General features: G+C 39.4%; 4 protein-coding genes across 13 annotated transcripts in view; 2 read left to right on the top strand and 2 right to left on the bottom strand.

Annotated features, from left to right (window-relative positions):
• Positions 1 to 786: 786 nt before the first annotated feature.
• On the top strand, positions 787 to 6,615 carry klhl11 (kelch-like family member 11). The gene is made up of 2 exons (XM_071463211.1): positions 787 to 1,670; positions 3,305 to 6,615. The coding sequence occupies exons 1-2, from the start codon at positions 1,117 to 1,119 to the stop codon at positions 4,887 to 4,889; spliced, it is 2,139 nt and encodes a 712-aa protein (XP_071319312.1). The 5' UTR covers positions 787 to 1,116; the 3' UTR covers positions 4,890 to 6,615.
• Positions 6,616 to 6,947: 332 nt separating this feature from the next.
• On the top strand, positions 6,948 to 24,367 carry LOC139609015 (7-methylguanosine phosphate-specific 5'-nucleotidase-like). Of its 4 annotated transcripts, none has more exons than XM_071463215.1 (11): positions 6,948 to 7,390; positions 7,954 to 8,028; positions 8,203 to 8,301; positions 8,682 to 8,751; positions 8,948 to 8,994; positions 9,221 to 9,306; positions 10,015 to 10,104; positions 10,617 to 10,779; positions 11,416 to 11,616; positions 11,742 to 11,857; positions 24,229 to 24,367. In XM_071463215.1, the coding sequence occupies exons 1-11, from the start codon at positions 7,388 to 7,390 to the stop codon at positions 24,329 to 24,331; spliced, it is 1,053 nt and encodes a 350-aa protein (XP_071319316.1). In that variant the 5' UTR covers positions 6,948 to 7,387; the 3' UTR covers positions 24,332 to 24,367. The 4 variants fall into 4 exon arrangements, with proteins under 4 accessions (XP_071319316.1, XP_071319318.1, XP_071319317.1 ...); XM_071463216.1 differs by lacking the exon at positions 6,948 to 7,390 and adding an exon at positions 7,401 to 7,533; XM_071463217.1 differs by lacking the exon at positions 24,229 to 24,367 and having other exon boundaries at positions 6,983 to 7,390; positions 11,742 to 12,459.
• On the bottom strand, positions 13,555 to 19,584 carry fkbp10b (FKBP prolyl isomerase 10b). The gene is made up of 10 exons (XM_071463212.1): positions 19,150 to 19,584; positions 18,715 to 18,860; positions 18,004 to 18,193; positions 17,633 to 17,778; positions 16,786 to 16,975; positions 16,486 to 16,631; positions 15,676 to 15,865; positions 15,428 to 15,570; positions 14,707 to 14,870; positions 13,555 to 14,011 (listed from the first exon to the last, which is right to left on the bottom strand). Exons 1-10 carry the CDS (start codon positions 19,344 to 19,346, stop codon positions 13,817 to 13,819), a joined length of 1,707 nt encoding a protein of 568 aa, XP_071319313.1. The 5' UTR covers positions 19,347 to 19,584; the 3' UTR covers positions 13,555 to 13,816.
• Positions 22,041 to 25,208, bottom strand: part of adam11 (ADAM metallopeptidase domain 11) — a 30,678-nt gene continuing 27,510 nt past the window's right edge. For 5 of the 7 annotated variants that reach the window (XR_011685134.1, XR_011685133.1, XR_011685131.1 and 2 more), the window contains one exon: positions 24,715 to 25,165. Coding sequence is in view for 2 of the 7 variants with exons in the window: in XM_071463209.1 (XP_071319310.1) it covers positions 24,277 to 24,292 (16 nt within the window). In the remaining 5 variants the exon portion in view is untranslated. Of the gene's footprint in view, positions 24,293 to 24,714; positions 25,166 to 25,208 lie in introns of those variants that run through there. The other 2 variants (XM_071463209.1, XM_071463210.1) reach the window with 2 other exon arrangements.

Genomic DNA, 25,208 nt, shown 5'->3' on the forward strand with positions numbered 1-25,208 from the left:
CACTTTATGTTCTTATTAATGTACAGTATTTGTCAGGAGTTATAACTTCTCCTAGGCAGACATATTTTATGTATCCATCTGTTTATAACTATATCAGACTCGATATATGGATCACAGACTTATTATGGTATAACCCTTTATTAATTTATACATAGTCTGAACATCCATTGATCTGTGTGCAAAACTTAAAATAGTTCAAATGTGGAGAGAAAAATACAGTTACAGGTAGACATATTTTAATTAAATTTTTAGGAAGTTCCCATTCTTTTGTTTAAATAAAGACTCTGTTGCAGGAGAGTGCTGTTTAATTTTGTTTCTAATAAGCCATCCTGTCTATTATAAATGTTAGTATGTCATTAATAAACAGTCTTGGGTTTCTCAGTTTCTCATAAGCCATCAGCAAATATTGGTCAGCCATCTATAACTTTTAATAAATCATTAAAAAAAAAAAGGTTATATGATAATCCATCAAGTCTGCTGTTGTAAATGTTAAGCATTTTATTACTGACATTTTTCCAGAAGGTAAATGGTTGAACTGTCCATTGGAGAGCTTTCCCTTCAGGGCTAGATAGAAGGACAGTGTTATACGTGAGGAGGCTTTTCCACAACCTGGCAACCCAAAAGTTATTATTAATGGCTTTCAACTCATCTACAAAGCTTCAGTGAATTATTAATTAACGAATAATAAAGCCCTTAATTACAGGCTGTAAACACTTTATGAATGTTTCTTTGGTATTTCTCAGCAACAGGGAATACCAAGCTTTAAACATGACTAATAATTAAAAGCAGACACGGAAGATTATTGGCTGAGTGTATGATTTATGATCATAGCATGAATCAACTCACCAGCAGGTAGATCATTCGCAACACGCATGCGCGAAAACGGCGCATCCCTTAAACAAAGTTAAATTTCGTTAAAATAAAGACGTGTTAGTGCGTCGCAACAGCGTCAAAAGCTCGACAACATCTCGGGCTCTCCTGTGTTCGCGTCAGGCGGAGATATTAGCTTGTATCTCAGAGCCTCCCACTGACACACCAGCAAAACATCGGGAATATTCTTGAAGACGGAAGTGAGGGCTTCAGTTTTCCAATCGAGGTCGCGGACGCTTCGCCCGCATGTCAGTTTTGGATTGTTTATTTACGTGTGTTATATATGCCTACGAGTTGTTGCCGAGGATAGGTCAGAGCTTTCATGTGCCCCTGAGACTAGCTTCCTCCTGCGGCATGGCAGCGGCGGCAGAAGGGCCAGAGGACCGCAGCTGGAGCGGCGGCACACCGGCAGAGGTAACAGGTGACGGGGAACCCGAGGAGGCCGAGGAGTTCACCTGCCCGGCCTACTGCTCGGAGCTCTCCCGCCGGCAGAACGAGCAGAGGAGGTCGGGGCTGTTCTGCGACGCGACGCTGGTGTTTTACTTCGGCGGGGTGTCCGAGGAAAGGACCCACACCTTATCTGCCCACCGCTCGGTTTTATCCGCGGCGTCGCAATACTTCGCGCTGCTGCTGGGCGGACAGTTTTCAGAGTCTGTGTCGGGGCGAGTGGAGCTGAGGGAGTGGAGCTCGGAAACGGGACTGGACCCGGAGACTGTGACCAGTGTCATACAGTTCATGTACACAGGAGAAATCAGAGTAACCACTGCAAATGTGCATGAAGTGTTGGAACTTGCTGACAGGTGATTTTTTTTTTTTAATCATACATTTAATCTGAATCATAATAAGAACTTTTCACTTGCCCTACAGGCTTTAGTTTGTGGTGGTTAACAAGCCATACCTTGGATACCTGGATCCTCATTATATCAGCAGGTCTGACTTAAATAGGTTAAGAACTGTTTAAAGAGCTATGTAATTAAGTCTGCATGTTTTCATAATAAGAAAATGAGTCTGCATTTGACAGGAATATGGATCAGATTGATGGCCAATGATGGGCCAAGTCTTTACCAATGCTCTTTATAAACTATCTCAAGTATTTTCATGATCAATTAATCATGGAGGGATTCTGACACAACAGGCCCCTGGGCACAGACATGCAAAAGGATCCCCACTCTTCCTACATAGGACCAAGACACCCACACTGAAAGAAGCACAAAATGACCAAAAATCACAGCCCTGTTATTTTTTGGTCATTTTGCATCTGCGATTAATCGGTTGTTGAGTGTATGAAATTTCAAACAAATGTCAAAAGTACCAACCTTGAACCTTGAATTCTTGCTTAAGAATTGACTTAAATCGATCATCAAATAATTGCCATTTCATTTTTGTATCAAAACATTAATCCACAAATCAATTGCATGTTTCTGCTCTAATAGGAACCATTACATACTACTACCAAAGTGAGTCTGCTGGGAATAGTTGAGGCTTGTAACTGTATTAAGTTTATGTATTGTTATAGGCCATCCACGTCCAAGTTATACACAAACAAGTGTTCATTTTTGCCTGAGTGGTTGTTTAGGGTTCAAACAATGTGCCGCGCTGACAACCATTATTCTCCTGAGCTGTTGGACCAGTTGGGCCTGACAACTTTGCTATTTTTATTCACCAGGACACTGGTGACCTCATGTAATTAGGATCATTGCTACATTGCTACACCCAATCTGGGCAGAGGTCTTATCAGAGGAATAGCTGAAAAGTAAAACCAATCAATATCCAAAATATATATTTTAGGAAATAAAATGGGCTTTTGACATTGTAGAATAGGAAAAGTGCAATTGTAAGTAACTAAGATAATGTTACTGAAAATAATGTAGCCATCATTAATGGTATTAAGGTTCTTTCACCCACTAATAGCCACTTACATCTAGGTTTTGTCTTCACTGGGAATCGATACAGTCAGTATCCACTCTCAGGTCAAATGACTCTGCAGTAGTCACAGGTAGCTCTGATCCACAGTGATGCAAAGATCACAAACATTAGGAGACTGAAGTAAAAGATATAGATAAGTGACCACCTAAAATAGCCACTGGCCTCCACATACCCGCATATACCTGCTAATTTTGGTGTAAAAAGGGTTTTAGCAATACCTGTTTTTACCTACTATGACACATCAAAATGTCTCCTGTGAAGAAGGCCTATTATAAATTATTCAATAGCTTCACATGGTGGATTACAATGTTTTATTTCATCATCAAGGCATTTTGATCATACTGCACCTAAAATTATATATGTAAGCAGTAGTTTGAGGTGACCTCTGTATATGAAAATCCAACAAAAATTACATGTAAAACACTTTGATACATATATTCAGTTAAAGTCCAGTGCACCACTTTTTAACTTGAGCTGTCTGACAATTGTGATTTATTCACACTGTTAGGTTCCTGTTGGTGCAGCTAAAGAACTTCTGTGGAGAGTTTCTGATGAAGAAGTTGAACTTGTCGAACTGCGTAGCCGTGCACAGCCTCGCCCACATGTACACCCTGGACCAGCTGGCCCTGGGAGCCGCCGAGACGATTAGAAGAAACTTCCACAAAGTTATCCGCAAGGAGGAATTCTACACGCTGCCTTTTCACCTGGTGCGTGACTGGCTGTCAGACTCAGAAATCACCGTGGATTCTGAACAGGAGTTGTTTGAAACCATCGTAAAATGGGTGCACCAAAACGCAGAGGAGCGAGAGAAGCACTTTGAGGAGCTGTTCAGGCTTATAAGGCTGCCACAGATTGCTCCGAGCATCCTGACACAGGTGGTGAGAAAGGAGCCCTTGGTGGCAAACAGTGCAGCCTGTCAGAAGCTGGTGTCTGACACACTTGAGGTCCATGCTGTTCGCTTTGAGAGCCTCAAGTCAGCTGATTTAGAGCTCCGTGCCTCTTACATGGCTGCGATCCAGCCACGTTTTGGCCAGAACATGGATGTAATCATGGTAGTGGGTGGTGTCTCAGAAGGTGGAGAGTATTTGAGTGAGTGTGTGGGCTACCTTGTGGCTGAAGACCGCTGGGTCAACCTGCCACACATTCACAACCACCTTGATGGACATGCCATCGCAGTCACTGACACCCATGTTTATGTGGCAGGCTCCATGGAGCCAGGCTTCGCCAAGATGGCGGAGCGTTACAACCCCAACCTCAACAGCTGGGAGCAGGTCAGGAGCCTGACCTCCCGCAAGCACTCCTTCAGCCTCGCATGTGTCAAAGACATACTCTACAGCATTGGTGGTCACGGCAACTTCAGTCCAGGCTTTAAGGATGTTACTGTCTACGACCCTGAGCAGGACGAGTGGCACAATCTTGAGCCAGCGCCAAAAATACTACGAGATGTAAAAACAGTGAGCGTGGAGGACCGCTACATGTATGTGATGGCCAGGACCCCCGTCGACATGGACAGCGGGGATGGACTGAGCACCGTGACCACTTGCTACGATACAGAGAGTCACAAGTGGCAGGAAGTGGACTCCTTACCGCTCGTCGATAACTACTGTATTTTTCAAATGGCTGTTGCATCTACCAACTTCTACCACACAGCCTCCTGTTGCCCCAAGAACTACAAGGTAACAGTCGAGGCCGCGCAGCAGAAAATAAGCAGAAACATCTCAGACGACATCCTCGACAGTCTCCCTCCAGAGGTCCTGAGTATGGAAGGTGCTGCCATTTGCTACCTGGGTGAAGACATATTCATCATTGGCGGGTGGAGGAACAGCAACAACTTGGACAAGCAATACCGCAAGGAGGTCTACCGTTACTGTGCTGAGAGGAAGCGCTGGATGCTGCTGCCGCCCTTACCTCAGCCTCGCTGCCGAGCCGCGGCCTGCCACGTTCGCATCCCGTACCATTATCTGTACGGCTGCCAGCGCTTCCCAATGCCCCAGAACCTGGCTCGCCAGCGAGACCGCATGCAGCAGATGCAGCAGCTTCATCGACGCACCCTCACTCTGCGGAGACAGCTTCAGTCTCAGATTGAATGTTGAGATCAAATCTGATGTTTTCCCTAGTATAGTTAGCACTTCATCTGCTGATAAATGCCTTGTTGAGGTGAAATGTCTGCATGGGTGTACCTGGGGCTAAAGATTACTCTGTTCAAACTGCCAATAATATAGGAAAAAAAAAAAAGAATTACCCAGACAGGCTACTAAGTTATCACTCTTGCATAATCATTTGGCCTTACACCATTAGCTTATGCCTTACTTTTATTCTGCTAGTAAATGATACTGTGATTGCTGTGACATTTTCTGATAACATTGTTGAACAACTTAGCTTTGCTATTTATATGTGGTCTGTTTTAACACCTAAGAGGAAATGGTGTCAGCATTTGTTTTGATGCAAGTTAAACTAAGTTTAACTTTATTAGTTTAGCAGTTGTCAGTTTTGCCTTCCTGTGAAATTTGGCAAGGTTCATGTAGAGATGTAAACATAGTAAAATAAATGATGTCTACATTTATTGTGATGTGAGTTAGAATTAAATGGCACTTAAATTATCAGTGTGGCGATAATGACAATACTGTAACAATCAGCTGAGAAAAGAAAGCCGTTAACTTTTTACTGATCTTGTTACCTTAATCTATTTTCTACCTCTAATTTACACCACAGTTTTACTTTTTTTTTGCATAGAAAGGATTGAAATATCTGGTTGGTAGTATTCAGTATGTTTTGTGCCATTTGAAAGAGGCCGTCATTTTTTAAGTAAGAAATAAGTGAAGCACATATTGGGGAACAGGGTGTTGACCCTCATTTTTGCACTAGAATATGTGCACTAAAACGCTACTTTGCCATTCCAATGCATGTGTATAAATGTGTATGATTTATTTCTTAAATATTTTAGCCAAATTACTTAATTTGATTTCCCAAGTTGTTGCATATCTTGAAAGATTAGACCAAATACCACCATTATGAGAAGTCTTTTTGGCAAAAGATCTCTATTTCTTTTATGAATTTAAATTCTGTTATCCAATTTAATGTTATGACTGTGGCTAAAAACAGTGGCTTTGTGGAGTTATTTGGTTTCTTGGTTTTGGTGGACGCATCTTACTTTGAGTGAATAAGAGCACATGTTCACAATGTGTCAAACACATTGAACCAATAGGCTGTTTTGTGGATTGTTCTCACAATGTTCCTAACTGTTCTTCTTAATGTAGTTGAATTAATTGTATTTCCTGCACTAAAGGATCCCAAGTGTTACCTTTAACAGAGGCTTTTTTGACTCCAGTCCTTTCTCAATTCGTGTTGTGTGGACCAGTTCCTGAGCTCAGTGTGTTTCTCTGTTACTGTCAAAATTGTTAGTGCCTGTGGTTTCTCCAGCCAAGCTGTCAATAACTATGATCTAATTAGGCTTGGGGACCCTACCATTTTTCCACTACATAATGTAAAAAGTATTGATTGATGAGTGATTTTGTTCAGTTGTATATGTGGAAGTTTTGATTTTTCAAGAACAGGTTTTAAGCCAGTTTGTAGGATTACTGCAAAATGCAACAGAGTAGACTCAGACATTCAGATTTTAGCCATTGGCAGTAGTAGGGCCTCTCACATTTGAGGCTGGGTTTCAAGTTCAGATTTTTGTCCCAGATTGATAAGAGCTGGTTTTGGATTTGATCTGATTTGTCAGTGCCATAGATTCAGATTTATTGCAGCCAAGTTCACTGTGTCATTGCATTTGTAAGTGCAAGAGCTACAAGTGTAATAAAAGTTAATGCACTGAAATGTAGTTTGCAGTCATCTCTGAAAAAGGTGCACTTTAATCCAACAATCCATTTATCTTATTTACTACATATTATAATACACTTTAGGAAATCATAAATAATTGTTATTAATTTATTGCAGCAGTTGTACAAACAGTACGCTGTCCTGGTGATTCAATATGCATGTAGTCACTCATAGTGTCTCTATGTTACAGTCTAAGATTATTGTTTTGTCGATACTTTCAGCAGCAGTACATTTCTATATTCTCTAAAATACAGATTACGTTCACAAAAGACAAAACAATTGAACACCCCATCTCATAATTACGAGAAAATGTACTGGGGAAGAAAGTGGAAGGATTCAGAACTTAGCAGAAAATCATCAGATTTTTATGATTTCTTCAGCATCATAGTAATTCAGTGGTAGTTGTAAGGCCATCCTGTGGTACACAGCAAAAAATAACGATTGATAGGTAATTCGGCGTACTTTATGTAAAAAATGTAAATAAATCCAGGCTAAACGGGGCTCAAGTTGTATCACACTGAGGTAGTAGGAACGAATGTGCGCCGGAACCATGTGTGCTTAGTACACTGACAACTGGGAACGCTGCGGGTGCGACAAACGCGGAGAATGTAAACAAAATCATTCAAACCAGCTGTCGACTGTGAAATGGTACATTATCTCACTATAAATTAAATATTTTATAAATAAACAGCGTGCCATTGAACACAATGCACCTTTAACGGTGGACAGCCGTTTGCCCCTCGCTGACTCGCCTCCTCTCCGTTTGAAAATGGTAAGTTGTAACGGTCAGCCGTTACGTAATCGTTGTAGTCGTTGTCAAACAGCCTGTTAAACTTTAAATATTTACAGCTTTTGGATGGAAAATTGTGTGTTTTCAGTCAATTATAGTTTACTTTTGTATACCGGACAAAAATGGTGCGTAATCCCATTGGATACACAGATTTTTAATCAGAATTGTCAGCTGTAACCATGTTAATCTGAACAGCTACAAGGTGCCAAGGTGTCGTTATGTTAAAAAAAATGTGAAAAATATATATAGATTGTATCTTGTTTTTTTTTTTTTTAAACTCAAGTAAATATTAATTAATTTTCCTTTATTATTGGACTTTTTACTCTCCATACATATTGAAGTAAATGCTTGCCTGTCAACACAGTTTTGCATATCCAGCTAACATGACTAAGGCTCTGGGTTACTCATTGAATTAATTCAGTGGCACTGTACCAGTTGAACATTGTCTCCGTTTTCCCTAGAATGAGTAACAAATTACCTAGTTATTCTCTCTCTATAAAATAAATCATCACCCAAATGCATTTTCTCCTTGACTTTCCATGCAGATATACCATATTCCCTGGATCTACACACCTGTGCGCACTGTTCTGGCCATCTGGCACCAGCTGATCAAGACCGAGGTGAAGAAGCTCCACTAGATAAAAATAATGGTTTAGTTTAATTTCAGAAAGTCTTGTCTGTCTTTCACTAAAAGACAGACGAGACCTGTCAGAAAAACAATATTAACTGAAGCATGTAACATATTCCAGTATAAAGTATCTTAAGGCAGAACTCTTTTTTTTTTTTTTTTCCAGATCCCAGAGCTGACCAAGGGCTCTGTGCTGATGAGAGAGCGCAACAGAGTAGAGGAGGCAATCCACGCCATGCAGCGAGCAGGTGCAGGCAGCCTGCAGGTGAGAGCACTGAGTGGAGAGCACATTCACACCATGCATATTTGGAGATGTCCATTTGAGGAGTTTGATTATTTACTAATGTACTAAATGCATATTAGGTTAACTGAAGAATCTAAATTGGCGAAAAGGAGTGAACGTGATTGTTTGTTGTTTAGTTGTTTGTCTCTATATGTCAGCCCTGTTATAGACTGGCGATCTGTCCAGGGTGTCCCCCCCACTTTCGCCCAATGCAAGCTGGGATTGGCTCCAGCCCCCCACCACCCTCTAAGGATAATCAAATACAGACTATATAGCTATAGCTAATGAAAGGAGGAATTTGGTTGCTTGCTGAGTGGCGCAGTGCTATTTTTTTTTAGTTCTAAATAGCCATGTTTTCTCAGGTTATCTCAGACTTCGACATGACACTGACCAGATTCGCTCACAACGGCAAGAGAGTGCCCACCACCCACAGTAAGCACACAGGCCACATAGATGATCTGCATCATGGCCAAATAGTGTTCTTATGATTTGGTCTGCACATCTGGACATCTGGATAAATTGATTTGGATGATTTATTAAATGTTACTTTGTACTGCACCTGTGTGGACTTGAGTGTCTTGTGCATTTCTGAAACTGTTACAAAATCTGTTTTCCTTGCTTTTTTCAGACATCCTGGATAACCGGTTGTTGATTAATGAAGACTGCACTAGAAAGGTAAATGTGCTACTGTCATAAGTGCAATCTTAAGTCCATTTTACACTAGTATAGTTCTTCCCAGTGTTTATGAAAACAAATTTCAGTTCACGTCATGATTTTCTGGAGAGCCTATGTTTGCTACTCTTCTCTGCAACATGGACCAACAAGTGCATGCTGAGAAATCTCATGTTGATGTTGTTGGTTTGTAAATTACTGTACGGTATATTGTCCTGGTTCATTGTAGATGAGGGAGCTGTTGAACACCTACTATCCCATAGAGATTGATGCAAGCCGCAGTTCTGAAGAGAAGCTGCCTCTCATGGTGGAGTGGTAAGAAACAGACAGATTGATCAAAATAATAGCACTTCTCTGTTCTAATAAGTACAGTTGTCTGTAAAACCTTTAAAATTATATTTATTTTACATGCTGTTGACATAAAACCTGACCACATCCTTTTCTAAGTCTTAAAACTAGATGAAGACTAGACTAGATTCCAGCTAAACAAATAACCCAAAAAACACAATAGTGTGTCTATTTATATATTGAGCATAATGATCCAACATTAGATATGTTGCTGGACAAGGTATGTGAACCTCATGAATTATCAGTTCATTTAAAGGGCTAGAAACAGGTGTTTCAGTCAAATGGGTAATGTTGATGTTGTTTGGCTGGAGTTATTGCTGCTCAGGGGGGCAGCAATGATATTTGAACATTATTATGTATTATGTAAGTATTATTTTGGGGGTTTTATTTGTTTAACTGTGTTCTCTTCATATAGTTTTAGGACTTAGATGAGGATCTGGTCATGTTTTAGGTCAACTGTAAGAAGAAATATAGAACATTTTCATTTTCAGTTTGGTAACTTTCCCGCACCACTGAATGCTTCACAAAATTAGTTGATTCCAGAGCTGGGTAATATCCACTTTCTTTAAATATAGACCACATTGTAAATATTAACTTTAATATTCTGCTAACACACTTAACTTTTCTAAAAAAAAATGTTTAGATCCTGAAGTTGCCTTGTGCTGCTCTCTACAGGTGGACCAAAGTTCATGAGCTACTGATTCAGCAGAGGATCAGAAAGGACATGCTCACCCAGGCCGTTAAGGAATCTAATGCTATGCTCAGGTACACACAGCTTGAATGCCATATTAACCAACCCTGGTTCTGCAGAGAAAAATGAGTTTGCCAATAATGGAAATTTATTGTAGACTTTTGTCGTTTTATATTTTTTCTCAGCATGTAATTGTTTCCATACATATGAGGCAACATTCACATTTAGTTTGCTCCATTGTTATGCACAAAAAAATTAAAACATCTGAGGTGCCCTGCAATCAAAACATTTAAATAACATTTATTGCTAAAATTGATAAAATGAAGCTGGGCATCAGCAACATCAAATAATTTTTTTTAACATACGTTGAACATAACATCAGTCTAATTTTTTGTTATACTACTTGACAAAAACATTATAGGAAGTATCTGCAATACAAAGAAACAGTAAGCAGTGGTGTTTTAACTCGTGTAATATTGTTCTTCAATCACTTTTCATGTTTAAATAAATGAAAACAGTCTAGTTGTCTGTCAAAATTACTGCATTCGTGTGTCTAATCTGATGAGAAGTGTGTGTATTTCTTTAGGGACGGCTACAAAATGTTTTTTGAACATCTGGCCGAGCACCAGGTTCCTCTGTTGATTTTTTCGGCCGGTGTTGGAGACGTCCTGGAGGAGGTGATCCGACAGAACCACGTCTTCCATCCCAATGTCCACATCATCTCCAACTACATGGACTTTGACCAAACTGTGAGTTGGACAACAGCTGCCTTTACATCAGAATCAGAATCAGAATCAGAATCAGTTTTATTGCCAAGTATGTTTCCACATACAAGGAATTTGTTTTGGTGATTGGTGCAATTGGAGGTTCTTGGGGGTTCTTGTAAACAACAGGTTTACACAGTTTTAATTTCTGCCTGTATGTGGGAATCAGGTGGACCATGACATGGAGTGGCCCAGTGCAGCCCGGGGGACGGCATGATAAGCACCACTGATTGTGGTGTAACAGTGGTCCAGAGTGTTCCCCTCTCTGGTCGGGGCAAATTCAATTGCCAATATATTAAGAGACCAAACAAAACATTATTAACACAATGCACATGGCTTTGTGGCAAAAAAGCAAAAAATAATCATTTTAAAAGTAAAAATAATTATAGAGCAGTATTATTGGTTTATTCCCCATCATAATATTGCCTTTAATTAGGAAGTCTATGTTTCATCTCTGTTATTCTGGTGATCATGTTACATTTCCTACAATGATTATGCACCTTTTTGTGCAACACTCTTAGTAGATATTTATGCCAGTCGTTACAAAGATCAACATGATGTTACTCCACCAACTTCAGTCTCTGTATGAGAACCTTTCTTGAACATTGTTGTGTTGACAAGGGGGTCCTGCAAGCCTTCAAAGGCCAACTGATCCACACGTTCAACAAGAGGGAAGGCGCTCTGTCACACGCAGCCGGCCTCAGGGAGCTGCAGGGTCGACCCAATGTGCTGCTGCTGGGAGACTCTTTGGGAGACCTGACCATGGCTGACGGGGTGTCTGAACCCCAGAACATCCTGACCATTGGCTTCCTGAATGACCAGGTCAGACCACAGTGATGGACACGCTGGTTGAATGGACTAATGTTTGGTGTTTGGTGCTGGGGTTTCTTACAACACATGAAGTTGTAGATATTGGGTTCTCATTGTCTGTGGTTTGTCTGTCTCAGGTGGAAGAGAGGAAAGAGTCGTACATCAACTCCTTTGACATCGTACTGGTGAAAGACGAGACGATGGACGTTCCAAACGCCATCCTCAGACACATTACCTCATCAAGAGACAATAAGTAAGACACACAGATGAACCTGCTCACTCCATTCGCAATGCTACATGATGGGCAATCACACATCATCACTTACCTCAAACCAGACCTTGAAACTTGACTTTTTAACTTCTGTGTCCACTGAAGTTCTTAATGGTGCGAATCACACTCACTCTGAACTCTTAAACCTCTTAAAACTGTCAGTACAAATAATTTCTAATATTCTGCCGTCTTTTCACTGCTTTTTAGCACAGAATACTTTTTTTTACTTTGTTTTTTAACTGTATGAGTGTTTAAGATACAGTCCTGGATGAGCACAGGCGTAACAAGTTTTGTTACTATCTCTGTCAAGTCTTCTACTTCATTCTGGTGTGCTTTGGTGTGTGTACTGTATATTACCTCTGTGTATACTACAAGTACATGATGCTCCAGACTACACATACTGTACTGTAGACATGGATCAATAGTTTATTTGCAGGGTGCACATAACTTGCCAGTGACGTTATCAGTCTTTAAGCTATATGTTAGTAATTATGTAAGTTATTTTTTAATGTGTTACAGTTAAGGCAAACATAGTAATACGACCATCAAACAGAAAGCTACATTACAGCAGTATTCCCAAGACGGGAATATACAGTCTGGGTTGTGTTTGTTTCAATGAAGGTTGTGTTTGTTTCAATGAAGGTTGTGTTTTAACTGAAACAATGTGGCTGCTTTACAGAAGGACTTAACATGCACTTCACTGTAGGTGTAATACTTATGTATGTATGGACTAACTTGTAAGTCTCAGTGAGAGGTATAGTTCACAATTTAGAAAATTTTATTCATTAGGTGCAAAAAGCAGCAACATTAGAGGAAAATAATGACAGCCCCTTGAATTCCTTAAATATTATTAATATCCATCATCTCCAACATAAATTCCACTCAAGTCAAACTCTATGAGAGAGATGCTTCTTTTAAAAAGCTACTGCTGAAAAATCATTGATTTCCAATGATGCAGTTCCCTGGCAGATTTATTTCTTTTGCAAAGGACTTTGGTTTTTTTTTTTTTTGCACATTAAAGTTAGAATATGCCAGACTTTTTTATGCAGGATGCAGAGCTACAACATCTCGTGAAGACGCACTGGTTTCTCCTGTTTGATTGGCTTCATTGGGAAGAAAAAAAAAAAGACAAACATGCCACATATTGATGATAAAAATATTACAGCCAAAACTGATATTAAATTTATATGAGATACCATTAACTACTGCCAACAGTTTATATATTTGCAGTTTACTATCAGAGTTGGCTGTAACATTTTTGCTATCAATATGTGGCATATTTGTGGCTTTTTAAAAAGTGATCACACAAAAGATGTTTTGCTTAAGAGTACTCAACCAATTTGGCTTTTTTTTTTTAATAAAAGGATATAAAAGGCTTCTTTTTTAAGTGCAACTTCAACTGCTGACTGTTCAGCTGGAAATTTGGGTTTGTTATGCAGTAATATGGTGATAATATGAATGTTGCAGCTCTGCATCTTGAACCAAAAAGAGTGAGGTGATGTTTTTTTATGTGCAGCTTTAAAAAACTTTTTTTAAATGATACCAGTCATTACCAACAGTTTATCCATATATTAGAGCACCTCTCTTTTTGTCATAAATACAGATGAAGCTATTTCAGGTGTCAGATGGTTTTCTATGCAGTGATGCAAGTCGGAGAAAAAACCATGACTGAAACCATGTTAATTTTCTTACAAACATTTTAATTAATGTGAATTCAGGGACAAATAAAGGTGCTTGTTTGGTTTTCTGAAATGCATACTGTCAAACACAAACACTCACACAACAAAAAACTCCACAAAAAGATCCTTTGCACTGTTTTCTTGTCATTTCAAAAAATACTGTCCAATATTAAAATCTTGACACTGTAAGGGAAAAGTCTCTCATTGCTTGTTTTTAAGGTGTTGGGGTTTATCCCTGAGGAGAATCACACATCTGTCCTCATCACAACTCCTCGTGCCTCATTTGGTCCCTTTCCTTGTCTTCATCTACCTTCAGTTTGAGCTCGTTCTCTGTGATCAGTCCATCTTTATTTCGGTCCTGGTTTTGGAACATGTCAACAATGACCTGCTCCATGGTCAGTCCAGGCTTCATACGACCTTTGCCCTCTGCCACCTGCAGCTTGATGAACTCCTCAAACTAAAAAGTGTCAAAGAGGAATATTACTGATTAATAACACTGTGACATGGCCAGAGAGCTTCATCAACTTAAAGAAAAAGAGCAGCTCCCAAAACTGCACTCATGGAACCAGGATGTATCACAAAAGACTGTCAGTTATAATTAGTTCATAATTAATCACAGCTCTATTACTAATTCCAGTCGTTTAAACAAAGATCTCCCATTCAGTTTTTGTTGAGAGTTATTGAACCACTACATGTACACAGGCATTGAAGTTACTGTGTGGACAGCTTTTATGTGATCATAACATTTTTTGAAAGGTTCACAAGACATTCTCTCTCCAAGGTTCATTTAGTGGCTACTTTCAACGACCGTTTCCAAGATCAAGAATGCACTTTAAAACCCAGTCTTTAAAATTATTTTGATGCCTCATGATTGTGTATAATTACGAAACCATAACCACCAGATGGCGCCACAGTAAGGAATTTATAAATGTCTCGTTTTTATCACTCTGGGCTCTGTGTGATGAATGAACTGTGGTAGTATTTGAACTTTACTGGCGTATTTCAGTTTTATGCTGCTTCATACTTTTACTCCACCACATTTGTTTGTGTGGTTTAGTTCATAGTTTACTTTGCAGATTATGATGTTGGATATAGAAACATGTTCGTCTTGTAAGATATCTGTTTTAAACCAGATATTCTGCAGCGACCTACCTCCTCCTGTGGAACCTCTTTGTTCTTGTTGATGTCCAAGGCTTCAAACAGGTTTGCAGGTGTGTCCTCCAGCCACACAAACAGGTAACCAGGGGGCACTCCCTTCTCAAAGCTCACCAGTTCAATATCAAAGACCAACACAGCACTGCCCGGCACACCAGAGGCTGAGAGACGGAAAGCAACTCTTAGTATACATTCGTATATGCATAATTACCTTTTTTATTTCTTGTGAGGACAGTGTACCTTGGGGTGTAGGCATTTTAAGGTAGATGATGGCTTCATCCTACACATTTTCAGTCACTGCTATGATCTGTTTTTGACGGTGATGCAAGCCTAAAAGATTTCATTTTAATTTACTTTTTAAGTGAAATACATTCAAAAAGATCAATTCAAATTCAAATGTAGTGCACAACTTAAAAAATGAAGCTTGCTAGAGTTCAACATAAACTGAGTAAATGACTCAGTCCATAGAAAACACTGATACTGTTAGTGTATTATTGTTACTGCCGGCTCTAGACAATTAGACATGAAGATTTTATTATGAAACTGGAGAAAAAAGTTTAAATGAACTTCAACAAACAAACAGCTGGTTTGTATGTTTTGGTTTGAATGTGTTGGAGCTTGATAAGTGAATATAAGATTCGTTGTTGAAGAGTAATGATCAAACCATCTTTCTCCTGATTAAAAAAATGCGTGTTTGTGGGTTAAGCTGAAGTCTCACCTCCTTTCTCTCCGTGGCCCAGGTGAGGAGGCACCGTTACCAACCTCCTCTCTCCCACACACATGCCCCGCAAACCCTCATCAAGCCCGTCGATCACTTTGTCTGTCCCCAGCACTGCGTCCTGAACGTTTTCATAGTCGTGTCTGAAAACAATATTGATTATGTTTTGGTCAAATGAAAGTGGACGTGTAATGTACATTTATGTTGATCTAACATTGCAATAGCATGGGATGAAGGGGGCGACTTGCGAGGAAAAGAGCAGCGTGCCGTCCATCAGGGTGCAGTTGTAGTGATAGTGGACGAGGTCGTTCACCGCTGTGGTGTCGTTACACACTTCAGGTCTGTGGGTGATCTGGATGTCCACTTTGTCGTTGGGGTTGTGGAAGTCAATGACATGAATGTCAAAGACAAGCACAGCTGACGGAGGGATGACATCACCTGGAAAGAAAGCAGAAAATAATGGCTTTTTACATTTTTTTTCTTTGGTAACTCATAGTGTTAGAAATACTATGTTCATGTTCAGATGCATTTGCTAAAACTAGATTACAAGTTTATTACAGCACATACAGTAATCTGGTCATAACCAATCAATTAAAAGACTTGTGTTATCTGATAAACTGTCCAAAATCTAAAGATATTCAATTTGCAACAAATATTTGTTGTGTATTTACAGTGAGATCCCTTTCTGCAACAGCCTCACTTTTATAATTAATTAAAAGAAATCTATTCATTGACAGATTTTTCAGCAGTCCCAAGTTTCTCTTTGTTTACCAAATGAAACTAGCTCTTTCTAATTTACATTTTACTGTTTTGTTGTTTTTTTTTCACTTTTAAATAAGGCGATCCTCATGTTTTGTTCTGTCCCAATATTCTCTTTTGACCAACAACATATAACCAAGTTGTTCTCAAAATGCTCTTTCACCAAGATTTTAATGGGTTTTGCAGATGTGTCAAATGAATTCACTGTTATTATTAAATGTATTAAAAGTCACTTTGTGGTAGTTTTTCTTATGCAGAGAGTTTACCACAAACTACGATAAAATATTGCAGTAACGCACCTGCTCCTTTCTCTCCGTACGCCAGGTGTGGGGGGATGATGACCCTCCTCCTCTCCCCAACGCAGACTCCCAGCAGAGCATGGTCCATGCCTGTAATCACATACCCCATCCCGATGTAGGTGTTGTATGTGCTGTTCCTCTGGTAGCTGAGGGCAGTCGCAGACAGGGAGAGATGAATGGGTTGGTTTTGTTATAAATTCACATAGACATTTACATTTTAATACCACATATACACTTTTGTGCACCCAAATAACCTTTGACCTACTTATAATCTTCATTGTCAGTGTGACCAGAGCTCACCTGGTGTCAAAGGTGACTCCGTTCAGGAAGGTACCATTGTAGTGGTACCGAATGTAATCCCCAGCGACAGTCCTGCGGGTGCACGACTCGGGCACCACCTGGTCGTCAATGGTGATGTTATCCTTCGGGTTATGAATGTCCACCAACAGGACGTCAAACACTAGGGTGGCCTGAGGGGGAATCTCTGTACCTGGTAAGCAGAAAGCGGAGAATTTAAAACTTCACATCTACTAAAATTCACAAAGTTACAAGACACACAGTTACAGAATGTAATAGGAAAAAATCTGATTCAGATTTTGAGCAGAATATAGCATATTATTGCTCATTTTACTGCAGGATAAATATAGTTTGGAAAATCAAGATTTTTTTAATCTACCTTCAATTAGGTATTTAGATATTAGATATTAACAATATTTTTCAGATTATGTTTTTAAATGAGGATTAAATGGGATTATTCTCCTGATATTTAGCCTTGGCCTACATTTGTGAAATGGTTTATTGTATTTGCACTTTAAAGTTTCTCTGTGGAGACATAAAACATTTGCAGAGGCAATTTTTTTTGGTATTTTAATGTGCATTGTTCACATCTGTGCAAGTAAAACGGAACCCCTCTTAAAAACATTGGCATATTGTACTAGTAGCTAAAAAAAAAAACAATGGAGCTTTATGTGCCATGAAGAAAAAGTATGTCCTGTGATATGTGACAGGAATTTTACTGATGTGATTTCAGGTATTTGCCCATTGATTCTTGGGTTTATTCCTCTGAACTATGATCTGCCGGTGTTCAGGGTTCAATTGCAAAGCAGGAATAAGAAGTCCTCACTTGTCTCCTGTCATTTGTACTCACCGGATCCCTTTTCTCCGTAGGCTTTAAAGGGTGGGATGACGATATTTCTGATCTCTCCCACACACATGCCCAGCAGGCCCTCATCCAAGCCCTTGATCAGCCAACCCTCGCCCACTAAGGAGTCATGGGTCTGCTTTCTGGCGTAGCTACGTAGGGCTCATACAAGCGCAAAGTCAAACAAAAACTTCACACAGACAACATACCTGGGATGACACAGTACAAAACACACAAGAGCTGTCATTTGGATGTGGTTCTGTTGGAAAGCCTGAAGCATTGTTATATATTGTTTCATAAAATGCTCAACACACACACTCCTTCTTGATGGGAAACTTCTCCACCAAACACCAACACTTGCACATGCCAGAATTCACCTGGATTCAAAGATGGTGCCGTCGAGCAGGGAGCCGTTGAAATGGTAACGCACAAAGTCAGTGCGCATCACAGAACGTTTGCAGTCTTTGGGGGTGGTGATGGTTTTGGTGGCGACCATGTCGGCTTTGTTCCACAGATCCAACAGATGGATGTCAAACACCAGGGTGGTATCTGGAGGAACCACGTCTCCTGAAAACAATCAGATAAAGACATCAACATCTGGCGATCAGATTGTCATTTACAATTTGTCAAACGTCAGGGAATTGAGACAAAATGAAACCCTCTTTGCCTTCTATGCAAATCTGTAATATTTGCTTTGCTTTGAATTTATTTGATGCTCGATGCAGTTTTATTTCCATACTATATCTGTATTTTAGTTTATTGAAGTTTTTAAATTGTCCTTTTAGTTGAGGATATTGGGAGCATATTGCCAAATAAATTTGTTATGCATTAAATTACCACAAAGTAATTAATACACAGACATCCTGAGGCCTTTGTCCACTTGCCCTGGTTTCCAGCCATGATGAGATGATAAACAACTTTTCACTTAGCAAGGACCAACCGAGAATTCTCAAACATCAAAGGTTGGTCTCAACAGAAAATGTGCTGTATTGTACCACCCAAAGTTTTTATGTGTCTTTAAAATCTGCTGTCAGTCCAGAGATTTCTACTCCTGCAGAACAGTTAACTTTGTGCCATTTTTTACTTACCTGCGCCGGTGCTTCCGTAGGCCAGGTGAGGCGGAACGGTGATTGTCCTGCGCTCATTCACACACATGCCCTGCAGACCTTTATCAATGCCAGCGATGAGTCGACCCTCACCAAGGAGTCCGACCTTCGCGGCTCCTCTCTGGTGGCTGTGGAAGATGAGATAGAGGATGTTAGAAGACAAAGGAAAAGTCACGGGGGACGTGCACGTCTGGAGAAGGCAGAACTATATCTGCAGGGCGTGCATGTCTACAGCTCTGCAAACGGCTCTTTGCAGACCTGTTTTAATGCATTTTCACATTAACCACTTCGCTGCAGCAGCCGGGCTCTGCAGCTGGGTTTAGGGCCCCAGCAGCACAATTAGCAACTTTGCGAGCAAATAAGATAAAAACCTAAATAATGCATTCGGAATTCATTCTATAAAGCGAATGAACTTACCTTGAATCAAATATTTTTCCGTCGACAAATGTGGCGTTATAGTGATAGCGGACATTGTCTCCTTCTTTCGCCTCCCTGGCACAGACTTTGGGAATGAAGTATCTGTCCACGACTACATCTCCTATCACAGGGCTAGGATTGCACTCCACGGAAGACCACGTAGTGAGGAGAAAAAAGACAACGCAGCAGGCAAACATCTTTACAGAATCACGCCAAATAACTTTGACGGATTCAAAATGGAGCAACAGGAGTAAATGAAATGAGTTTGGCGAGTGCGGCTGTGTGCGCCCTTTACGCAGAGGGCCGAGGCTGCAGATGTGGAGCAGGGACACGGCGTCTTCAGGCTGTAAACGTGGACAATCTCCAGGTTGCTGTGCAAACTTTTTACCAGAGGGAAGGGATGACGGAGATGGGAGTGGGAAGCCTCTATGAAACTCGCCACAATGAGAATCGACGACTACTTCCGTTAGAAAAAAAAAAAAAAAAAAAAACCAAACAAAAAAAAAAAAAAAAAATCAGAGGTTCTTGTTGGTGGACAAAGACCACGGTAAAAATAGACCTTCAGCTCTTTACCTCCACATGCATCCGCTTTTTCTGTGAAATATAAGTGACAGAATAGGGATGGGGGATTTTGTATAAATTAGTAGGCCTAAATAAAATCCGATTTTATGATAAAGGAGATAAGCAAAAACCTTTATTTTCATTAAATATTATTTCTACTGTACAATGTGCCTAAGATGAGTTTCATTCATATGACTGAATACTAGTTATTCTTTATGGTCCTTTTCGAAATCATCCATAGGCCGCTTTTAATTTGAAAGAAACCCCGCCTCTTGCTCGGTGCGGCTTGACTCTCCGGCACCGCTGTACACAGCTGGAGGGAGCAGAGGGATCCGCCCATGGATCAGCCCTGTCAGAGCCGTAAAGTGGCCCGGGAGCCTCAAGAGGTTTAGCTTTTTCATTAATGCCGTGAAGTCAAGGCAAGAATGACTTCACTTTTTTTTTTTTTTTTTTTAACTACGGAAGCCTGTAGGATACGTTTGAAAAGAAATAAAACATGCAACATCACTGCAAAAACACTACAGATCAAACCTGTAACTTTTAGTGGATTCAAATTTTCAGTTGTAAATCCAAACAATAACTTTTACTCTAGATTTTATCTCCACAAACGACACAAGATTAAGACATTAATAAATAACAGGTTATATTTTTTATTCTTAGTTGTTTTCTATTAAACCAGTGGTCACCTAGTCTCCTTTATAAAAACATGCTCTGTACAGAATAAGCAACATGTAGAGAGTAATAGTTTCATACTACATCAGCAGCAACCAGAACCTTCCTGTGTCAAGGTCTGAAATGGAAAACGTTAATAAAACGTGGCTGAAATGAGGGCGTTTGTGATCTAATGTGTTTTGTACATCCCTGGTTTAATTTTCTGAATACATCTTTTTAAATATTCTCCGCCCTGCTTTTCCACAGATGTGTATGTTGACATAACCTGACGTCTAATGTCGGTGGCCAATCTGTGGAGAAATTTATGGCCACTATTTACCAATAAATTTACCAATAATAAATAAACATTACAAGTATAAGTTTACTGTTCTTTGCATGAAAAGTGCCTCGACTAACGTTGGGCATCGGGACTTTCAGGTGTTGATCAAACACATGTGTAACAAACTTTAGCACATGATGGCATCCGTCTTTCCTCTGGTAAGTGAATGCAATTTTCCTGAGCACTCCCAAAAGACAAGCTAAGAAATCACAACCATGTTGTCGTTATTTTGGACAAAGCCCTCATCTGCTAACTGCTCCATCATGATACAGCTCAAGCAAGAAAATGGCCGAGATACAAACTGGTACTATCAAATTAAAAGAAAATGGACAGTTCACCCCGAGTGTTTGTTATATGCTCATACGTTCATCAAATGTTGGGGTAAACTGACTGACAAATAGATTCTCTCTGTGCTCAGACCTGAAGATGAGATACACAAGACACAGAGAGCTCGTTCCACTCTGCAGACACATCACTGATTTCCAGTAAATATTTAAAAATATTTACAAACCTGCCTGAACACTAAGTAGGAAGAACTACAGGCCTGTTTTAAGTTAACCCTCTGTCACAGATTCATCACTGCTAGAGATCTATTCATGTATCATTACAGATTCCTAAATATACTGTATAATTGTTACTCACATTTCAATAAGAATCAAGTCAATAACATTTGTGAATTTCTTTAAAATTGAGCTCTTACAACTCGAAACGTAATAATTATTGCAATACAAATTTCAAACCTGCAATAAACTAACATTTTTTAACATAATTATTATAGTGTGGGAATTTCCATAGATGCTCATCTATATACCAAAGACCTTCTCAATATATACATCAGGCACTGAATTTATCTGAACAGTCATCACATTTTTAAATGACAATTTCAACAATTTCAATAAACCCTGACCACACCATAATGACTAATTTATGACATTTATAAACTTAACTGCAAATCACAGTTATTTCATATAGAAATCCTGACTGCCCCACTGAGACATCAAATCTATTTCATGTAAGTTACAACATGCTCATGAAGACTATGCTAACATGCTATGCAGATATTATGTCATAGTTCAATTTAGCTTAGCATGCTGGCAAGCTAACATTAACTTATTAACACTGAACACAAAGCACTTTGTGTTGGGTCATTAACAAAAATATTGGACAAGTTTGAATTTTAACCTGATGGTGGCGCTAGAGGAAAAGTCAGGGCATCACCAATGTCATCAGGACACATATTATAAGATGAACAAGTATTGAGAAGACTACAAAGAGCATCCTGCAGAGCTATTGTGTTTCTTTTTGGATTTACACAACATATAATAGATCACACAGTCACTGGTATTCAGATATGTTTTAATACGTATTTTAATATACAGTAAAATGAGTATTTACATTGAAAGCTAATACTGATGACCTTCCTGTAGGACTAGACAAGGCTGACTTCCATATTGTTCGTAAAGGGTGCAAAAATCCTTTGATGAGTCCAACTTCAATGTGTGATCACAAACAGTGGCGATAAACACAGCATGACCTGAGCTTTCAGCTAAGTCTGTCCTTGAGTATTTTCTTTTAGGCTTTTCTATATTGTTAAGGGACTAAAGACTAGTTCAAGTATGATTAAAGGGATACACTGACATTTAAATCTAGCTAATGTTGTCAAATTATGATTTTTGGATAATTTGCATACCATCTACCTCACTTATCTTCTTCAGTGAGGAATGACATTAAGCTTTTTTTTTTCTTTCACTGAAGAAGTTTGTGTGATAGACTTCAGCTCAAAATGTCAACATATTCCTTTAATACTATTGTAGGTTGACTGGCAGTGTAACTTGGATCATCTCTTCTGGCACCTGTGCTATTAAGAAGTTCATTATAGATATAGGCGAAACAAAGGAGGTGATGATATCCTCTGATCCTGATATCAGACCCTCTGAGGTCCCGAGCGAATACATGGAGAGAGTGATGCACACAAAAGCTGCAGAATTGGATTTTTAAAAGGATATAATTTTTGATTTGTTGTGATTGTTTGTTGTTTCACACTGAAATACACTCTGGAAATCAACTTTATAATGTTATTTCTTTTAGATATTTATTGCTTGTTACATGGATCTGGTCAGTCAGAATTAAGTCTTCCAAATTGTGCCATTCAAAATTAAAGCATATTTGGCTTAAACAGCCTTAAATTCTATTTTTATGCAATTTATGCATACATATAAGGGAGTACATAGAGTAGGAGCCAGATTTTATGTATAGACTTTATGCATATTGAGGGAAATCATGTGTTAAATATGGTGTCTACGTCTTAATTTTGCAGCTTGAGACTTTAAAATCCCTTTCATGGGCATATATTATACACGCCTCTTATCTGTAGTCCAAATAATCAGGTATGTAGCCAGTAACAATTTTGGAAACCCAAACAAGCTTTAACTGAATCCTCTGGTGCTAATTAAATCTCCAAAATGAGCAGTTTTAGGCTGAGAGGCAGGAAGAGTTTTCTTGTGCTTCCATTCAGAGCGGCAGTGTGTCACTGCTTTCTAAATGAGTTATTATACACTATGTACATCAGCACCCATGTTCAGCATACTTGTATGCATATTGGTTGTATATGGATTACATATCATACAGCGGGATAAAACATTTGGTGTGTACATTTGCAACTGTCTACCTAATTTGGCTGCAATAAAGTACAAAGTAGTCAGATGTCATTAGCACAGAGATGCAACAAGCTTCCTTGCAGGTTTGAACTATACATTCACACATTAATGCATATTATGTCGAAGCATTGATTTAGGATGGACTACTGCTTGATATTGACTGACAGCATAAGAGGTGAAATTATGGCTATTACTGTGGAATGTAAAGTCCTAGCACACAAAAATAACCCTCATCTAAACAGATAAAATATCAGCAATCACTATTCTGTACGATATTAATATATATTTCTATTGCAGATAAAGTCACACTACTGAGAGGAGGTGGTTGTGTTCTCCATGAGGTTAAATATGTCAACTGTGTATTAACTGAAGGCTTCCTTAAAAAGTTCAAGACCAGGAGAAATAAACAGCCTTCTTCCATGAAATCACGAGAGTAAAGCATAATAACAGTCAATATGGCAGAAGACCAGCTGTAACCAGAGGAAGGGAAAAGAAAACCAAATAGCTTAGTAAACATACTTTAGGTAAGGGCTCTGTGTGTGTGTGTGTGTGTGTGTGTGTCCAAGACTGAAACATCCTTTCAGATCAGTTCAAGCGACACAAAACTGTAGCAAATAAAAACCGGAACCAGCACAAAACAGGAGGTAATACCAACAATGGCAACTTGGACATTTATAACCAGACAGTCCCTGAGAGCTGTTCAGATCTGTGGGAATGTGCCCTCAGGGTTTTTGTACCACAGTCAAAAAATAATTAGACTTCCCAGAGGGAGAAAATACAGATGGAGACAGCATCAGTAAAGTCAGAAAAGGGACAAACAAAAGGTTTGATGGCTCGTAAGCGGAAGACATCTTTGTTTTGTCTCCTCAGAGCAGACTGGACACAGTGTAAGGAAGACAGGACAGCGGAGAGATGGACTCACACTCCTGCAGATCTGGAGAGAGAAGAGGAAGGAAGAGGAGCGAGAAGTTAAGAAGACAAACAGGCAAGATAAAGATTAAAGAATCTGATAGCACAAACAGGGGAGCTAGGATGAAATAAAATGTGGACTGATCAAGACTGATGTAGATTAGGGCAGCGACAAATGATTATTGTCATTATAGATTCATTCAGTTTTTTCTTTCAGTCAGTTCAGTAACTGTTTGCTCTATAAAACATCTGTAACAGTGAAAAATGTCCACCGCAATTTTCTAATACCATTAAATGCCTTGTTTTGTGCAACTAACTGTCCAAAAAGCAAATATATGTAATTCATCAATGTGAATCTTGTAAGTTGTCAAAAATTAATCAGTCATCACAGATTTCTTTTCTGTTGACTGGCTAATTAAGAAAAAATAACTGAAATGGAAAACTTAAGACATGTTCACCTTTTATTATTGAAAGTCTTATGAAATGAACATTACAAAGTCAACACTGCAGCTATTCTCTGTAAATGGGAGGCAAGCAAATGAGGGGACATGCAGTACAAATAATACTGAACTATACTAATGATGCTTTTGCACATGTAGAAATAAAATTACGATTGAGTTAAATGCTGTGGTATGTGACATTTCTTCACGCTAATTGATCCTATATAAATAAATAAATAAAACTTTTTAAAAATGTGTGAAAGACGACAAAAAAATTAAGGCCGAGCAACCCGGTGACGTACATGTGTGGTCTTAGAAATATGTTAAAGTATTAAAGAAGCAGCGAACGTTCCCGCCCGCCAGTTTGCGGAACGTTCCCCGCGAACCTTTGGGTAACGTTCGGGGAACGTTCCCCCGCAAACCGTCAACGAACGTTCGGGGAATGTTCCCCCTAGAACCTTCAGCGAACGTTCGGAGAACGTTCCGCGGCGAACGTTTAGC

The sequence above is a fragment of the Trachinotus anak genome, unplaced genomic scaffold (assembly GCF_046630095.1).
Source record: "Trachinotus anak isolate AG129_WGS33_773 ecotype Australia unplaced genomic scaffold, CSIRO_AGI_Tana_v1 ptg000025l, whole genome shotgun sequence".
Classification (NCBI taxonomy): domain Eukaryota; kingdom Metazoa; phylum Chordata; class Actinopteri; order Carangiformes; family Carangidae; genus Trachinotus; species Trachinotus anak.